Here is a 17,500-nt window from a genome sequence, read left to right on the forward strand (position 1 = left end):
TTTTATATTAAATACAATGTATTATCCGTGATAAATAAGTTTTATTCGATAATCTTAGATCCCATCTTATTTAATATTAAAGTTTATTTGTTCGTTTCAAATATTTATTAAATAATGTATACCCATATATATTATATATATATATATATATATATATAGTATAGACAATAATTGCCTTAGAAGGACTACTTGGTAAACTTAAATGGTGAAGATATTGGCGCCATACATTACTATAATACCAAAGCCAATGATAGAATTTTATCATAATGACGTCATAAGCTTTGGTAGTAAGGCGTAGCTTCCTTTTTTTCATTGCTAATGTCATACGTACATATTTATTGCACTATTCATGGTATTGGAATGAATAGTTGTGTGACCAGTGCTGAACGCTAGCTGGTCTGGTTGTTACTGTAGTTAGTAATTTAGTATTCCGTAGTACTGTAGTATCGTATTCGCGTCTGTGAGGAAAAAAGTATAATTGTATTAACCGAAAAGTATCGTCGAAACGTTAGATTAAAAACAACAAAACAAAACAAAAAAAAAAAACGAAAAGTTTTGTACGTTCTGTCTTGTTTAAAATTGTTTGTCCTTACTACGCTTTTCGTTATTTACTTTTTTTGTAGTATCTTGTTGCAGGTGGTGATCTGTCTTAACCAAACAAAAAAAGAAATTAATAAAGTCGCAAAATCTTAAGCGTATTGTTAATTATGTTTTTAATAATGAATTTTTAAATTTTGAAGAACTTTTCTGTTCATTTAATATTGCTCGAAAGAAGATCAAGGAGTTACAGTTGAATTTTCAAAATTGTGCGATGATTCATACTTTTGAGTAACTTTCAAGGCAATGCCAAGATATTAATATTTAATTGTTTCCTAAATATATCTTCTAAGCATTTTTAGAATCTGCCAATGTGTGACTCTGCGGATAGTTCACTCATACAAAAATTAAATTATCTTCAGTTTGAAGATGACAATCCCAATTGCGGGCGAATATCAGGTTCGAGACCCGAGGCTCAAGTTCCTGTTTCTAGAACCATGGGAGCGATCGAAAGTTTCTTAGAACCCGATAATCATAGGGTTGCCCTACCACCCGCTGAGTATAAAATGTACGAAAGAGAAAATATCATAGCATCCTCCAGATTTGCGACTCCAAAGTCGGTTGAACAAATTGAGGAACACCATCAGCATTTACACGAGCATGATATAAAGCAATCTCCTGTATATGAAAATATAGAATATTATCCTCAACATGGTCAAACATACCCACCGTATTATCATCCCATAGATTCAAGGAGAACCTCGAGAGATAGTCCAAGATTATCGATAAGCGGTGAGCAGTTTGATGGAGGATTTAAGGTTCGTATAATTGGCTATAACTATACCTAAAATTATAATTAACTATCGTTAATTGTTTCTGTACATTTCTAGAAATATTAAATTTATATAGACATATATAGAGAAAATTTAAACTTTACATTGAAAAACTAATTTAGCCTTTCATATTAAGTGAAGAATAAATTTTAAATATATTTATTTAAAATTAGCGGTATTTGTCAAACTCTGTAAATCTCTGATTAAAACAATTTTACATATAATTCTTGATTCTATTTAAAAAATAGTTTTGTATGACTAATATAAATAACAAAGAATAGTGTAACTGACCATATTTGTTTTGTTAGAGGTGATTCATTTGCAATTAGTATAAATAATTCAATATTTTACTTATCGAATTACTTTATATCGATGGTTATTTTATAATTAGATAAACTTGAATATTGATATGTCTAGAATAATTGATATAACCTAAAGCTATTTGTATGCTTTGATCGAATGAATTTTTGTCACATATGTCAGCGTGAAAGCAAAAGTACATTATAATAATGATAATAATTTTAATTCTATGTCTACGGTCATTTCCAAATATTTAGGATAACGTTTAGAACGATAATTTTTCTATTTACGTTACTTTATATATTGAATATCTTTTTTGTCATTTTATTCATATTTATAATATTTATTAAACAATATTAATTAAAAAAAATTCTCTCTAAACTCGTATACCTAACCAGCTCGTCCACTTAAATTTCCTTTACTTATAATAACATATTTATAGGTTTGTATGGGATCATTGGAAGCGGGATTAAACCATCATAAAAAAGCGCAACCACAGGTACCAACGACGAATAGATATCAGTCAGCTTCACCAGCCAAAGAATTGCCACCGTACGAAGCACCGCCTGTTTATGAAAATATTCAAGATGTTCATTACTCCGAAATTAATAAAAATAAGGCAAGGCCTCAAGTACCATCGACTTACTACAATTCAATGAATATTAACGGTGGAGATTATGTTGTAATGACGGGCAAAGTTGGTCCTGCACAAGGACAAAAAGCCAATGTCTATGCTCCTCAAAAACACGATCGGGGACAAAATTATGATAACTTCTTTCAAAGATCATACGATCAAAATTTATGTAATAAATACATATCGGCAAATTCCCTAGAGCAACAGAATAATAAAAGTACTTATGTGCCACCTTCGGAACTTCAACAGGTTAAAAACTTTACGTATGAGCAATCGCATCAACATCAACAGCAACCTCAACAACAATATTCTCCAAGAACAAATTTATCCTATCATGCGGAAGCATCGTCTATGGGCTACGTTCCAGATCAGCAATATAAGCATTATCGAGGTGCTACGGTAGACGGACTCGGTCAGCATAATCATCATCGACAGGAAAATGTACAGACAAACAAGCAATACGTCGATCAAGTTTTAATATATCCAACAAATGCTAATACTTCGCATACCGCATACTATAATAATGGACAGTCGAGAAATGCACCTGCATTCACTACACCAAGATCCGGAGATTGTCTTAGCAGGTAAACATATGGTTCTAGTTTAGTTAAATTAATTCAAGTATTTAAGAGTGGGGATATTTTTAATTTGCCTCAATTCACATAAAGATTAAATGACTAAGAGCATTTTTAAACCAATTATTTATAGAAATACTCACTGCTACTCTCCAAATTGCATCAGTCAGCAGAACGAGAGAAATTGTCAGCATACGGATCCTCGACTGGATTCCGAGTCACGTAATTCTAATTACAGTTCGAATCAACCAACCGAACCGAATTACTCCAGTCCATCTGGCGATAGAAACTTACTCGAATCTAACGAACAGCCTCGAAAGCCAGCTTCGATACAATTTACTCCAAAACATTCACCGGTAGCTGGGCCACACTCGCCAAAAATCTGCCCACCACCAATACCCTCGCAAGATGTATCAGTGATCTCGCCAAGGCGCGAAACACTGGATAATCCAATAAGGGGTCAGGTCCAGGCACCGGTAACAAGCGCATCCACTGCATCGGATTCTTTAGGTATTCATGGACCAAGAATTACAAGTTTGCCGCCAGGAGTAACGAGCGGTGTCGCAGGCCCAGTTATACTCAGTGATGGAGTGCCGATGATACAGAAACACGAAGAGCTGGAAACGGAGATGAGGACATTGATTAATCCGCCCATCAAGCCAAGTCTTGGAAAAGGACTACTTCCTTATAATATCACACCTCCAAGGCCATTGGTAATTTAAAAATTATGTTTAACTAATAATAGAAAACTATTGAAATGATCTATACCAATAGATAGATATGATCTATCTATATCCAATGTTATTTGTGTCGAGGCTTATTTGTATATTGGAAAGTGCTTGGAAATAAATAAGCACTACGATACAAATATTTATTTTTAATGTGTCTATAAGAATATATGTATCATTCGTTTTATATGTATCATTTATTTTTTCGTCAATAAATAATTAATATTACTCTCGATTGAATAACTTTCAAATTGTCCAAAGGGTCCGACAGAGGCTGAAAGAAAAATTGAGGAATTAACGAGACAGCTGGAAGAAGAAATGGAGAAGCAAGAAGAAGAAGGCGAATACTTTGGTAAACATAATTAATGAAATTAATGAAATGATGGATTTTTATTAATTAATTTTATTAATTAATTTTTAAAGATAAAGTATATAGAAATTATTTTTCCCTCTATTGAGATATTTAAAAAAAAAAAAAAAAAAATCACCAATAGCTCTTTTATTTCAAAACATTGTAAAACCATTAGATTGTATCTATCAATTACTCTAAAACCATTAATTGTAATAAAAAGAAATATTTCTGTTTAAGGCATTTGTCATACATGTCGAGAGAAAGTAACAGGTGCCGGACAAGCCTGTCAAGCGATGGGTAATTTATATCACACCAATTGTTTCATTTGCTGCTCTTGCGGTAGAGCACTTCGCGGTAAAGCATTTTATAACGTAGACGGACGAGTTTACTGCGAAGAAGATTATCTAGTAAGTAATTTATCCATTAGTTGCAATCTGTGATGCGTAGTAAACTAATTACATTACATTAATTTACTAACGGTGTCCAATGGACAAAATTTAAATTCAATTCAACAAATTATGTACTTATGCTTATGCGTACTCCAAAATAATATATATATATATATGACTAATGAATCGGTAAACTTTAAAAGACAATATTTTAATTAAAACCAACGTAAAATAAATAATATATATTGAACATTCCATTTTATTTATAGTTTTTATTTAGTAATTTCTAAATATTTCTAAACATGCGTAATGACATTAGTATGGAAATAAATACATAATCAATTTGGTAGAAATAGTAAATTTATTTATCGCTGAATTAACGATGAATGATCGGTGATTTATAGTATGAACCTTATAGTAATGATCTAAATTTAATCTTTCAGTATTCGGGATTCCAACAAACAGCAGAGAAGTGTGCCATATGCGGTCATCTTATAATGGAAATGGTAATGTGCCTTGTCTATTTATTTATTTATTTATTTTATCAGTCCAGCATATCCTTGCTGAAACGCACTTCAATACCAACAATGAAATTATCAGGAAGAATTGTTAGTTTATTTAAGAAATAAAATAATCATAATATCATAATCATAACATCGATGGAACAAAGTATATTATATTTTAATTATTATCTTTGTCATTTTCATAGATTTTACAAGCAATGGGAAAGTCGTATCATCCTGGCTGCTTCAGATGTTGTGTGTGCAACGAATGCTTAGATGGGGTACCTTTTACCGTCGACATAGATAATAAAATTTACTGCGTTAATGACTATCACAGAATGTTCGCTCCGAAATGCGCATCCTGTGGCAAAGGAATCACTCCCGTTGAGGTAAACGATATCGAAGTGCGTTGTTTTCTTTTATTTATTTATTTACTTTATTTATTTCTATTTCTATTTTAACTCTTTATTTTTACAAATTTATTCATTTGTACTTTTAACATTTGGGCGGTTCATTTATATTTCTAAGAACAATCTGCAAGAACTAGATAGAGATAAAATTAATAAAATGTACGTAAGACATATTTTAAATAGTCACGTGTTTTTTTGTTTTTAGTTTTTTGTTTTTTTTTTGTTTTTTTTTGTTTTTTTTTGTTTTTTTTTTTTGTTTTTTTTTTGTTTTTTTTTTGTTTTGTTGTTTTTTTTTTGTTTTTTTTTTGTTTTTTTTTTGTTTTTTTTTTGTTTTTGTTTTGAATTATAAAGAATAAATGGTGAAAACAAAATCTCTAATTGTGATGGGGATAACAATAACGATAATAATGTATTATCGCATGCTGCGGCTGGATTAAATTATTATTGATTTTTATTTGCAGGGCACGGAAGAGACAGTAAGAGTTGTTTCAATGGATAAAGATTTCCATGTTGATTGTTATGTATGCGAGGACTGTGGAATGCAATTGACCGATGAACCAGATAAACGCTGCTATCCATTAGATGGTAGATTAATGTGTCGTGCCTGTCACATTCAACGTATCTCGCATATACAGCCCAGAGCACCACAACCTGTTTCTGCAAGTTATCAGTTTATGGGTTGATTATTTAGGACAAATAATGTATAGGATTTTATCTTTTAACAAGGACGCAAAATAATTGATTGTCCGAATGTGATATAACAAAACGAGTAGAAGTAATTTAACGAAACTCTCATGCGTATGAGAAGAGATGAATATGTTAACGTGCATAGTGTCTGTGTGCGAGTCTTTTGGAGTTAGCGCACTGTCGCTGATTTCGAAGCTGAATTCTTTGATAATTCTACTTTAGTTTTCTTTCATTTAGATAGATCGTCTTAGCTATTGCAAATCTAATTTTAATCTCTAACGTTTAATCGCTAATTTATTACTTCTAAGCTACTTTAAGACGTGGTCTGACAAAGAAGAATTATCTCTATTATTCATACATTTTTTAAGCATCAACGATTAATCCTTCCTCGACAAACTGATCTCGAACAATCGTTATTCGTTATATCCTCGTAAAGGATGTAATCGCTGGATTTTTGTTTATGATCTTGAGTATAATATCAAGGAATTGTGCCTACAATCGATCGATTGTTTTTAATCAAACGGAATGTTATAGTCCTTAAGAATCAGTGAAGATGCAAACATTTATTTATCTTCAAATTATTGTAAGAAATAATTTGACTTTATTAAAAATGTTTTTGATTTGTACATTGTATATTCAATTTCATTGGTCAGAGCGATTGATTAAGAGCTATGTCCACGTAGGAATTTTTTTTTTTTTTTTTTTTTTTTTTTTCCCTCCATACAGAACTTCTCGCGTATCAAATCAAATACATCAGAAATTGAGCAAAAACTTAATTTATGTTTCCACGTCATTTTAGCATAAATAAGTTTGCGATAATCGCATCATAAATATTAATATAATTTTAATATACATTTTTGAATAATCTTTTGTGGGTAAAATTCATTTAAAAAAAAAAAGATTACATTTTTTTCCCCATATATTTCGCTGATGTTAAACAAAATATTTAATTGAATACCAATTATCAAGTGCGACAAAACGAAAGACCAACGCTATCTGTTTATACAATTCTAATTTCGCTTACCTTAGTAACTAGTTATAATCATATATATATTTCATACCTTCTCTTCAGCTGAGCTCAATCAAGTTAATAAAGATACGTTAAATACAATGCAGAATGAGCCTTGTTAAATATAGAGGTAACAATAACAAAACAAAAACAAAAAACAAAAAAACAACAAAAAAAAACAACAAAAAAAAAACAAAAAAAATATATAAAAAATACAACATTAAACACTATGTATTTTACTAAAGAGTGAAATACATTTTTAAAAACATTGAAACGTAAAGACTTTAGTTATAGTATAAAAATTATGTAAAAGATTGATTTTGTATTAGCATTATGATACGCGTATTATAAAATCTATATAAAAGGTATAATTCAAAGCAATAATAATAACATTAAAAGTAACAAATGTAACATTTATCTTGACAGTACGAAAGATATTACGCGCCGACATACGTAAATTGTTTATTAGTATCGTATTCATGTGCAAAATAACTTATAAATTATGTTTCGATTACTTTTTTTTATTTTTATTTTTATATATACTAGTTAAAGAGAAATGAAGAAAATGTGTGGATGTTGCTAACGATACAATTTTCTAACTACAGATAAACGACAGCGATTAATTTAATTCTAAGAAAATGTCTTTCGATAATGGTATAAATATAAGGTCTTAACCATGCAATTAAAAATTAAATATTAAGACTATACTCGTAATTAGGAAATTAAAATTCTAAAATAATCGAATAGTTAATCTAAAGTGCCAATATTAGCTCAGGATTGCACTTCACGTAAATCAAATTTACCTACGAATTATGCTTTTTTTCTTTTCTTTTCGTCCACAAAATACATAAAAAACACAAATCACTATCAACGTTTTATTGTTCAATAATCATGCAATCGTCCGAACTTTGAAAGTTAACTTTGGCGAATATTGCACTTTGTGCCCGTTCAAGCCATAAAAAAGCACTTAAAACTCCCGTGGTATTAATTAAATATGTGCGTTGGTTGCCCCGAGCGACAAATTTGATATTAATTATGCTTTGTCGATCAAACTGCTTAAACGATCTCTTAGAAGATACAAAGTGTCTTTTACACATTTTGTAAGCGCGTTTTATATATTTCAATCGTATGTCTCATGAAGATTAACGAACTCGTCATTTGAAAATTACACGATTGCTTTCAATCAGAACTCTTGCTCCTCGCACGTTATGTGCATGAAATCATGTCGTATTCTAGATAAATAAATACCTCTCCCCCACACTATTAGAGAAGCAAAAATTTTGAAAACCATAATTGCTGACTTTCCAGATAACATTTATTATCGCTGAGAAAAGTAATTTTTTCATTATTTTTTTAAAAAAAAATAACAAATACTTGTATACATCGAAAAATTATCTAATTAGCCAGTAATCGAATAACTTGTTAATTAGAATGTGTACGCAAGTTTCTGTTGCAAATTGCAAAATGTTTCAATAGCAACATCAGACTGTTATTCTTTCCTAATGTATGATATAATTTTATGAAACATACAGCGTGGACGCAAACGATCGAGCTATACACAATCTAAACGTCTCCTCGGTAACTCCTCATAGCCCATTCCCTATCTTTTATCACGCGAAAGTTTTTATAAAATTTTCACGTTTGTGACTCTTAGTATGTACAATCAGAATAATGATGTTTTATGCTCTAGAGAGATGACCATTTATTTTGACGCTTTGTACATATTGTTGTGTTCATGTAATAAGCTATATTTTACAAACTTTGTATTCGATTCAGGAATCGTTATTATTATTATTAATTTTAACAATAATGATAGCACTTATTTTTTAAGTTAGATACATTGTTTTAAAATGTGTGATTATTATATGGAATATTGAAAGTATCTAGTTACGGTTACAACACCAGATTCTCTATATATCGTAAATGTGTCGCTTATGACTGGCATATCTCCTTTAATTAATTATTAAGAGGCATCGATTGTATAGTTTTTTTTTTTAGTACTCAAGAGGAATTTAGGTAGAATTTTTTTTTTTTTTTTTTTTTTTTTTTTTTTTTTTTTTCAGCGACTAATTTTATTTAATGATAATAATAGTTAATAAAGTCGTAAAATGTAGTTGTAAATTTATATTAGTTCAAAAATCTCGTGCAAGATTTAAGAAATAGAAACAGACATTGTCTGTTAAGGGAAGTACTTAAATACCTTTTCTTTAATGATAACAAATTAAAAAAAAAAAAATTTAATTATGTATATTATGATAGGAATTGATCTTGTTTACCATACTATTATAGCAACGATACTATTATAGAGTATCGTTTGCTTTTTTTGCATATAATCATTATAAAAGTGAGACACTAAACATCATACGAGTAATGTGTTTTTTTTTTCTTTTTTTTTTCTCTTAAATTTAATTCGCATAAATCTTTATGATTTTAAGAGTCTTTAATTTTAATATATTCAGCTTCTGTTTAAAGGCAAGATTATAAGCATTGATATCTAATTATTGTAATCTTACGTAATAGAAAACATTGCGATAAACTATGTGTAATCAGGGTAAAAATTGAAATCCACCTCCTAACCGAATCTGAATCATGCATTATTATTTTTATATCACTTGAATATTATTCAACGTAGATACAGGCGCGGTTTGGAATATATTACATCGATTAACTAGGAAAAACAAGAATGTTCCTCATTTTGAGCTTGCCGCGATCCCTGCGTATAATTATATAATGGATCATCCTTCGTTGTCGTGTTCGTTGTTCGTTGTTGAGTCGAAGATATCGGACACGATGTTCTCGGAGACGATCGCTCGTTTGTTGGGGTGTGTTGGTGGTGAACGTTTCCAACGTATGAGAATGCTGCCTATTGTTTTAATATAGGCGGTACAATATGTGCTATAATATAAATTGATTGAATTCGAATACTGTAAATGAGCGTTGTTTTTACGTTTCAGCTTTGAATAATAGATGACGAATTTGAAAATATTCAATAGGTGTGGTTGACCGCCTTCTATTTAGATTCAAGTTTGAATGACCAAAAGTTACCCTACTTTTAAGTTGAAGGAGAGAGAGAGAGAGAGAGAGAGAGAGCGAACATTACAAGTACACTAGACAGCTGTTAATAAGCATTGATCTCTTCTATCGTAGGGTGTTGAAAATTTTTTATATAATTCAAGTCAGAATAATACTGGTAATTCTTCAATTACAAGCTACGTGATTTTATTATATATATTTTTTTTTTTCTTTAAAAATTCGTAGTCAAGCATAAGTATAATCTCATACTCATTCCGACAGGTCATGTAAAATTTATAAAAAATTCACTTCTCAAATTATACTCATTAACGATATAAGCCATCATCAGGCTCTGTCATTTAATTCCTCGGTAATGTAGATCGAAAGAATTAGTGTCTTGAGAGAACAATAATGTGAATTTAGTCTTGAAAATATTTATTCTTCTTCGGTCGATGAATTAGATAGTTATTACTTTAATACATAGGCTGTACCACTAAGAGATAAAAGAATGATAATGTCATTAGTGGTCATTAGTGATCAGGTACTTTGTTATGGAGTTTATATGCTGTTTTTATGGTGTACCAAAAGTATGCATAAAATACGAATGGACATAGAACGGGGGGGGGGGGGGTTAAATGGATAAATAAATTGAATAAAATGTTATAAGTTGCTTCCGCCGACTTGACGAAAGCGGTTGCATCATTAGGATGCTTCACGATGATCACACGTTCGCAAGAGTGTACCATACAAAATTTCTTGGAAGTATTTATCGAGAATGTACATTATTTCTGATATATACGTATTGCACACTATTTATTATGTTAAAGCTATTAATTTTTAAAGATGTATATTTTTATCGTACGTCCGAGGTTAACATGAATTTTATTATATTAATTTGTAATTGTTAATGATTCGTTTATAGATTATATTGCAATTCTTAATCATTTATGAATAAAAACATTGAACATACATATATATATATATATATATATATTTGTGATATTATGTTTGTATCATAGTCCTATTATTGTTTTATTCATCGTAAACTTTCGAAAACTTTATAGATATAATGATTTATTTTACATGGGCTTACCGTATTCTATTTTTAATACATTTAGATAAAGAATGATGAAGACAAATCTGATTCGTGAACATACATTTGTGATCTGCCTGTTTTCGCAATAAGCTCAACAAATCGCCATTAATTAGTATTCATAATAATAGTAGACAAACATTTATTTACCTAATCTTATTGGTCATTTACCCATATCATAATTATCGAATCGAGTGAAAGAACGTGGAAACTGAAATAAATTTCAATATTTAAACATTAAAATATTAAAAGTTTTCTTGAATTTCAATGTATACGGTTGTGAATATCGAAACTAAATTATAACATTTTCAAAAGAGCCAACTTGTATTGTTCTATTGTAATACTTTTTTTATTTGTGAATACATATATATATATATACAGCGATGCTTTTAATAATGAAGAGTAGCCGATTGCGATATCCATTCAAGTAGATAAAAACTACTTTTGTCTCAAATATTTTCTATCTAAGATAGACGCGCTGAGATCTATTGTATTATCGGAGAACGAATGTTTTAAAAAAAATTATCAATTCTTAAACTCACCGTAGAGTTAATTAGAGATTTTTTTTTCTGACCGTATAACTACCAAACTAACTTTTTTTTTTTTTTTTTTTTTTTTTTTTTTTTTTATTATTATTTGTGTGTGTGTGTGTGTGTGTGTGTGCGCGCGTGTTTTTTCTTTTAATAAGCTCTAGTGTTCAATTACAAAGATTATGATCAATTTGCAAGCAATAATTTACACATTGGAATCTTTTAATAGTATTATTAAACAGCCATAGAGTTACAGTAGATGAATTAGAAAAGAAAAATTGAGCGTCATTCGATACAATTTAGTATACAAGAATACAATTTAAATGTACTTCACATATAAACGAAAGTAATTATTGGATCATAGTCATTCACGAGATTCACGTTAATTCTTAAACGCAGTGTCTTCATTTTTAGACTCTTCTTACGTCGCGCAAATATAAGGCCACGGTTAGCTAATTAGATAAAGCCAATAGACAATTTAATGTGTAAACTTGATCATAATTGCAATTGATTATGAAATTCATACGCTGTACGAACGTATATTTGATTTAAGCTTGAAATTAATCTACACGCTCGAATGACGGGCATAACGACCAATGTCGAGGCATAAATGCTTTTCGCATCGAGCCAGATGCATTTCGTGCCCCTACCGACCGATTCGACCCAACAGATCTTTTCTTTCAAGAAACGTGTATTATGCATAATGGGTAAGTAGTCACACCCAGTCACATAGTTTTATTATGCGCATGCGTTGGTTTAAGGGGGTTGACTCCAGCGGCTCTATCGGTGGTTCGTACGATAGCTCCGCGAAGGCGGAGGGGGTGGTTTTCCAGTCGTCCATATCTTCGTTGTCGGCACGCGTCCTTGTCGCTACATAGAGAGATATTTTAAAGGACAGTAACATTGTTGGAACGATATCCGGACCCATCGCTAGTCAAACGTGAGTACACGACTCCCTCCCTTCTAGCAAGCTTATTTTTTTCGACCGAGACGCTCGTACGACGATGGTGTGGGGCATTTTTGGCAGGCACGACTGTGTAGACATTTTAGTGTGTACTTTTGTGTACAGTATAATGCGTCGCCTCGGCCGAGATTGATTAGTTGTGCTTTCCATGTTTCGAGAATGAACGGGGGCTCCGAGGAGATTTGGGTGATGCTGCAACCTTCTAATAGCGATACGTGATTTTGGTAAATTGCTCTGTCAACTTAATACATTATTAATCACTGTTCGACGAAGAGTGCGTAACGACGCTTATTACACTCCTTAATACTGCCGATAATTTTTAACGCGAATCTAGTGCATTAGTATTGGAATCTCAATCGCCTACGGAAGCTTAAATTCGCGTCAAATAGATGAGAATATAAAAAAAAAATTTTAATGCCAAAGTAAATCAATAATTTTCTGATGCGTTTATTTTAAAGAAATGTTTATAAACGATTTAACAATGTTTGCTAAAGAAGAATAGATAACCGATATTATATGACCGGGACATTAATGACCGGCTTTATATGTATTCTTAAAAGAAAAAAGAAAAAAAAAAGATCGACTTAATCTTGAGAAATGTCAAATTTCATCAGTTTTTAAGATAAATCAGCTTTCAACTGAATCGTCCATCTGAATCAAGGTCGTTTATTATTATTTGCCAATATTGTTTCATAAAGAAAATACGTGTGAGTTATATTTATAAATTATTAACAAAATAGTAAAAATAAAAGAGTGAGAGTGAGTGAGTGAGTGAGTGAGAGAGAGAGAGAGAGAGAGAGAGAGAGAGAGTAAAATAATGGTATAGAAGATGCAGCCGGTTACCAGAATTTTTGGTTTTATCTCTTTTTCCCTCTTCTTTCAATTCTCGTCAATATTCCACTTCTCCATTCCACCCATTCCCTTTCCTCGACGCACATTCTCTCTCTCTCTCTCTCTCTCTCTCTCTCTCTCTCTCTCTCTGTCTGTCTGTCTGTCTGTCTGTCTGTCTCTTGCGCCCACAATCTCAGACTTTTTCTTTCTTTCGTGTACGTGAAACATTGTGCACAGCCTGTTTGAAGCGATCGATGTGAGTTGATGATGTAACTTTCTAGGCATTCAAATACACATTGTAGTTGTCATAAAAACAATTATTTAATGGCCAACACTGGCTCAAGAATTCTCGAAACATTTTTAATCTTCCATAAGAAATATTCACTTCAAATATGAAAAATGATCTACAATACGGTATACATACAATTTCTCCAAGTGTAAACTTTGAAACTTACGAAACCGTTAATATTGTAAGTACTATGATATTAATATGATAGCTTTAAACGGAATATTTCTCATATACTATTTATATATTATACTTTTTACATACATAATTGAAAAAATTTTATTTCATTATTGGTTGTTTCTTTTTTCTTTCTTTCTTTCTTTTGGTTAAGTTATGGTAATATATTAAAATAATTGTTAAAACATTGTCAAAAATGTGAGTAATTTACATTGTTTAGTTGAGAAATTACAATGTGTGTATTATTATACATTTTTTATGACAATCATAAAATTGATTACGGCTCGTTGGCGGAAAGATTAATGTTTTTTTTTTTTTTTTTTTACGTTCGCGAGAAGAATTATCTTATTGCCGCAACTGGCAACGGCACACTATCTCTTAATGCCTTTTATTTGGAAGGATATTTTAGATTTTCAGTAATCGCTACTTTAAACGAAATACGATTGTTCAACGATTGTACATTCAATTAAACCTTAATAAAAACACAAAAATAAAATATCTAAAAATAAATCCGGTCGACGGTGTAGTATCGAATAACATCTCGCAGTAGTTAAGATGAATTATTCTGGAAAATGGTATTAAAATTTACGGGACTTTGAAGCAACAGCATCGAGTGAAAGCAGCAAAAATGAAAATTCATAGTAAGAACATTATTGTAATAACGAATGCTAATAACTTGATTATAGGTCAAGCATAAGCTAGAATGGCAGTCGACGCGTGCAATGACGCACGATAATGTTACATTAATCTAACGCTTAAGCGCCTCGGCTAAACAAAGCGTTAAAAGTAAAAAATAAATAAAGAAACAATATGGAATAGATGAATTTTCAAGGGGCTGAGTTTCATTAAGCGGCGCGATTAATAAAGCGCCTCTTCCAGCATCGTGACGATTAAAATAAAAGGAAAGTCTGGCCCCGATTGGTCGCTTATCGCTGCGTCGCAGACTCGACGAGGCTCATCGAGTTCAAATCTCCACTCGCAATTTTCGCCTTCGATTGATAAAACTTTGGGCACGTCGGTATGTCGTGTGACTGTTTTAATCGCGCGATAGTATTTGAATATAATTAACGAAGGCTCGACGACGCGAGGCTCGAACGAGCTGCCTCAACTCGTGTTTTGCATCCCGGCATCCGACGAGACCCTCCACACACGTACGCTGCTTCGTCACTCGACTTTATTGATTGAACGCGCGCGCATACACGCCGTACGTCCCATCCTCCCGCTTCTTCTTCCTCCATCACCACCACGACCTTTACGACGACGACGACCACCACCACCACCACCACCACCACCACCACCACCACCACCAACACCACCACCACCACCACCTTCACCACCTTCACCACCTCCTCCTTGTCGTCGTCGTCGTCGTCGTCGTCGTCGTCGTCGTTAATCGTCATCGCGGCAAAAGTTTCGCCGGCGAACACCAGGGCCGACTCAAAGTGTTCCTCGTGCTGGAAGCTCGATGCTCTCGTTACCGCAACGGAAATATAATGAATGAGCTCGTGGAGGCTGCGATAGCACGAGGAAGATAAGGAGTGGGCGTCTCCTATCGACCCTCCGTCTACACTCTGTTCCTCTTCGCTTTCAGGAGGCTCAGCGCTATGCGGTTCAACGAGGCTGTCTGCAATTCTATGCCACCGGTATACATTGAACTGCAGAATAATAAGTAAGTCCTGCCCTCCAGTGCAAAATTTCAACCAATTTGACGTTTACGCGTGAGTCGAATAAATACGAGCTGAGTCCATTTGTCCTTTCGAGGAAGAATGTACAATGGTAACGGTAATTGTAGAAGCGACTTGGATCAAGTATTTCATACCTAGGCGCACTCGCCTTTCGCACAATTATTCTCTCGTTTGCCCTCATAGGCCTACAACATAGATTACAAATTCGTCATTTAATAAGTCATTGGTTTAGTTTTCAAGGTAATGAGCAATATAGATTTTGCGAGCTTGAGCAAAGACTATTCTTCTTCGTCTCATTGCCAATAACGATCCAATAATAACACTGACATAGGCAATTAAGCCGGCACTTTTGAGCTCAATTAAACGTTAATCATATCATTTCGAGACAAAAAGAAAGTTTACACAACCAATTACAAGTGCATTTACGTCAGCTCTTAATTAACCGGATAACGACTAGTAAAGTATGGTGCATCCTTTATTTCATTAAATAATTCAAAATTCACAAGCTCGTAAATGAGTGTTTTATTACTGTATAAGCACAAAGCTTATGTCCTTATTTATCGTCTGGAATAATCAATTTTTCAATTTTTACACATTTTCATTATCACGTGCGCCTCGGCAAATACATTTGATTATACATTTATTTATGTATTTATTATTTTTTTTTCTTTTCTTTTTTTTCATTACTAAAGAGCGCTACTTCCAATAAATTTATTCATTTATTCTCAGAGTCAACTATTTATATATCTCAGAATTAACTAGAATAATGTAAGTTTTTTCCTTTTCTTTTTTCAATTATTTTTCTGTTTTTATCGCAACTACCTGACTAATTACATAAAATTAATAAGAATTATATTTTATAAAGATGATAACGATATTAATGTTGAATAATTGTGAAAATACAGCTTTTATACTAATTTTAATGCTACTTATTTGAAGAAAAAAAAAAAAATGATTATAACATTTTATTGCATTTTAAGACTTAATTATTAATTATTTAAATTTCACGTAATTCGAATGATTATTATTTATTTATTTATTATTATTATTTGTATTATTTGTATTTGTATTTTTTTTCTTCAATAAATTGTACATACTTCATCGTTTTCTTGTATTATTACACTCATTGATTAATAAATATAATATGATACACGCTTTTAGCGCTATAAGCACTTTGAAATTGAAAATAAATTATTAATGAAATTTTCATTCGGTAGTTATAAAAACTGCTGTATTCTAATATAAAAATCTAAAAAAAAAAAAAAAAAAAAAAAAAAGTTTTTTTTTTCTAAAAAAACGTTTTCTTTGTCTGTCTGTCTGTCTGTCTGTCTATCTTTGAATTCTTTAAATAAAATAACGTTTTAACGTTAATTGAATCATTACAGTCATTTACGAAGAAGCTCATCTGAAATAATAATCAATGGCAAAGTTGACTGCGTGATCGAAGATCAAGGTACCAAAGAGTTTCGCCTAGGTCAAGATACGAGTACATATTCATCATTGGCTATTACTTGTAACAGTAAAATTCACAAGCATAAGAAGAACAATAACCTTGATAATTCATACCAAAGTAGCTCTACCGAAAGTCTAACTGATTACGACGGTGAGTGTCTTTCCTTCAATCCAATTAATAATTCATTATAAAGATCAATATTAATTAGTGAATTAATAATTTTTTTTATTATTAGTTACCAGCACCTTGTAATAGTTTAATATACAATTATAATATCGTTGAAGTTTTATAAAATTAAAACATATATTGCCTTGGAAATATATCGCCATTTCATAATTTCATCGAGGTGTGTAGACATGGTTGTAGACATTTTTTTTTTTTTTTTTTTTTTTTTTTTTTTTTTTTTTGTAACATTAAAGATCCAATTGGATTTCGTGCTTTTATTTTGATTTTAATATATTTATACCTTGTCAAAAATATTTCTTAAACTTTTATTAATTAACGAATTATTG

General features: G+C 31.4%; 2 protein-coding genes across 4 annotated transcripts in view; both read left to right on the forward strand.

Moving 5' to 3' along the window:
* Positions 1-358: 358 nt before the first annotated feature.
* jub (LIM domain-containing protein jub) lies at positions 359-6,135 on the forward strand. 3 transcript variants are annotated; one of them, XM_011496627.1, is made up of 9 exons: positions 359-413; positions 960-1,355; positions 2,113-2,888; positions 3,013-3,592; positions 3,869-3,959; positions 4,197-4,366; positions 4,792-4,854; positions 5,058-5,255; positions 5,723-6,135. In XM_011496627.1, the coding sequence occupies exons 2-9, from the start codon at positions 1,035-1,037 to the stop codon at positions 5,942-5,944; spliced, it is 2,421 nt and encodes an 806-aa protein (XP_011494929.1). In that variant the 5' UTR covers positions 359-413; positions 960-1,034; the 3' UTR covers positions 5,945-6,135. The 3 variants fall into 3 exon arrangements, with proteins under 3 accessions (XP_011494929.1, XP_011494914.1, XP_011494922.1); XM_011496612.1 differs by lacking the exon at positions 359-413 and having other exon boundaries at positions 889-1,355; XM_011496620.1 differs by lacking the exon at positions 359-413 and having other exon boundaries at positions 889-1,355; positions 5,058-5,240.
* Positions 6,136-12,358: 6,223 nt separating this feature from the next.
* The window catches only part of Schip1 (Schwannomin interacting protein 1), a 14,387-nt gene continuing 9,245 nt past the window's right edge, over positions 12,359-17,500 (forward strand). The window contains exons 1-3 of the mRNA XM_011503092.1: positions 12,359-12,780; positions 15,442-15,519; positions 16,921-17,138. Of these exons, the coding sequence (XP_011501394.1) occupies positions 15,455-15,519; positions 16,921-17,138 (283 nt within the window). The 5' untranslated portion in view covers positions 12,359-12,780; positions 15,442-15,454. The remainder of the gene's footprint in view (positions 12,781-15,441; positions 15,520-16,920; positions 17,139-17,500) is intronic.

Source organism: Ceratosolen solmsi, unplaced genomic scaffold, assembly GCF_000503995.2.
Source record: "Ceratosolen solmsi marchali unplaced genomic scaffold, CerSol_1.0 scaffold10, whole genome shotgun sequence".
Classification (NCBI taxonomy): domain Eukaryota; kingdom Metazoa; phylum Arthropoda; class Insecta; order Hymenoptera; family Agaonidae; genus Ceratosolen; species Ceratosolen solmsi.

Coding starts and splice junctions, on each gene's coding strand:
- jub (XM_011496612.1), top strand. CDS start 909: ATGTGTGACTCTGCGGATAGTTCACTCATACAAAAATTAAATTATCTT. Junction 3,960..4,196: donor AGAAGAAGGCGAATACTTTG/GTAAACATAATT, acceptor TTTCTGTTTAAG/GCATTTGTCATACATGTCGA. Junction 5,256..5,722: donor TTGAGGTAAACGATATCGAA/GTGCGTTGTTTT, acceptor TTTTATTTGCAG/GGCACGGAAGAGACAGTAAG.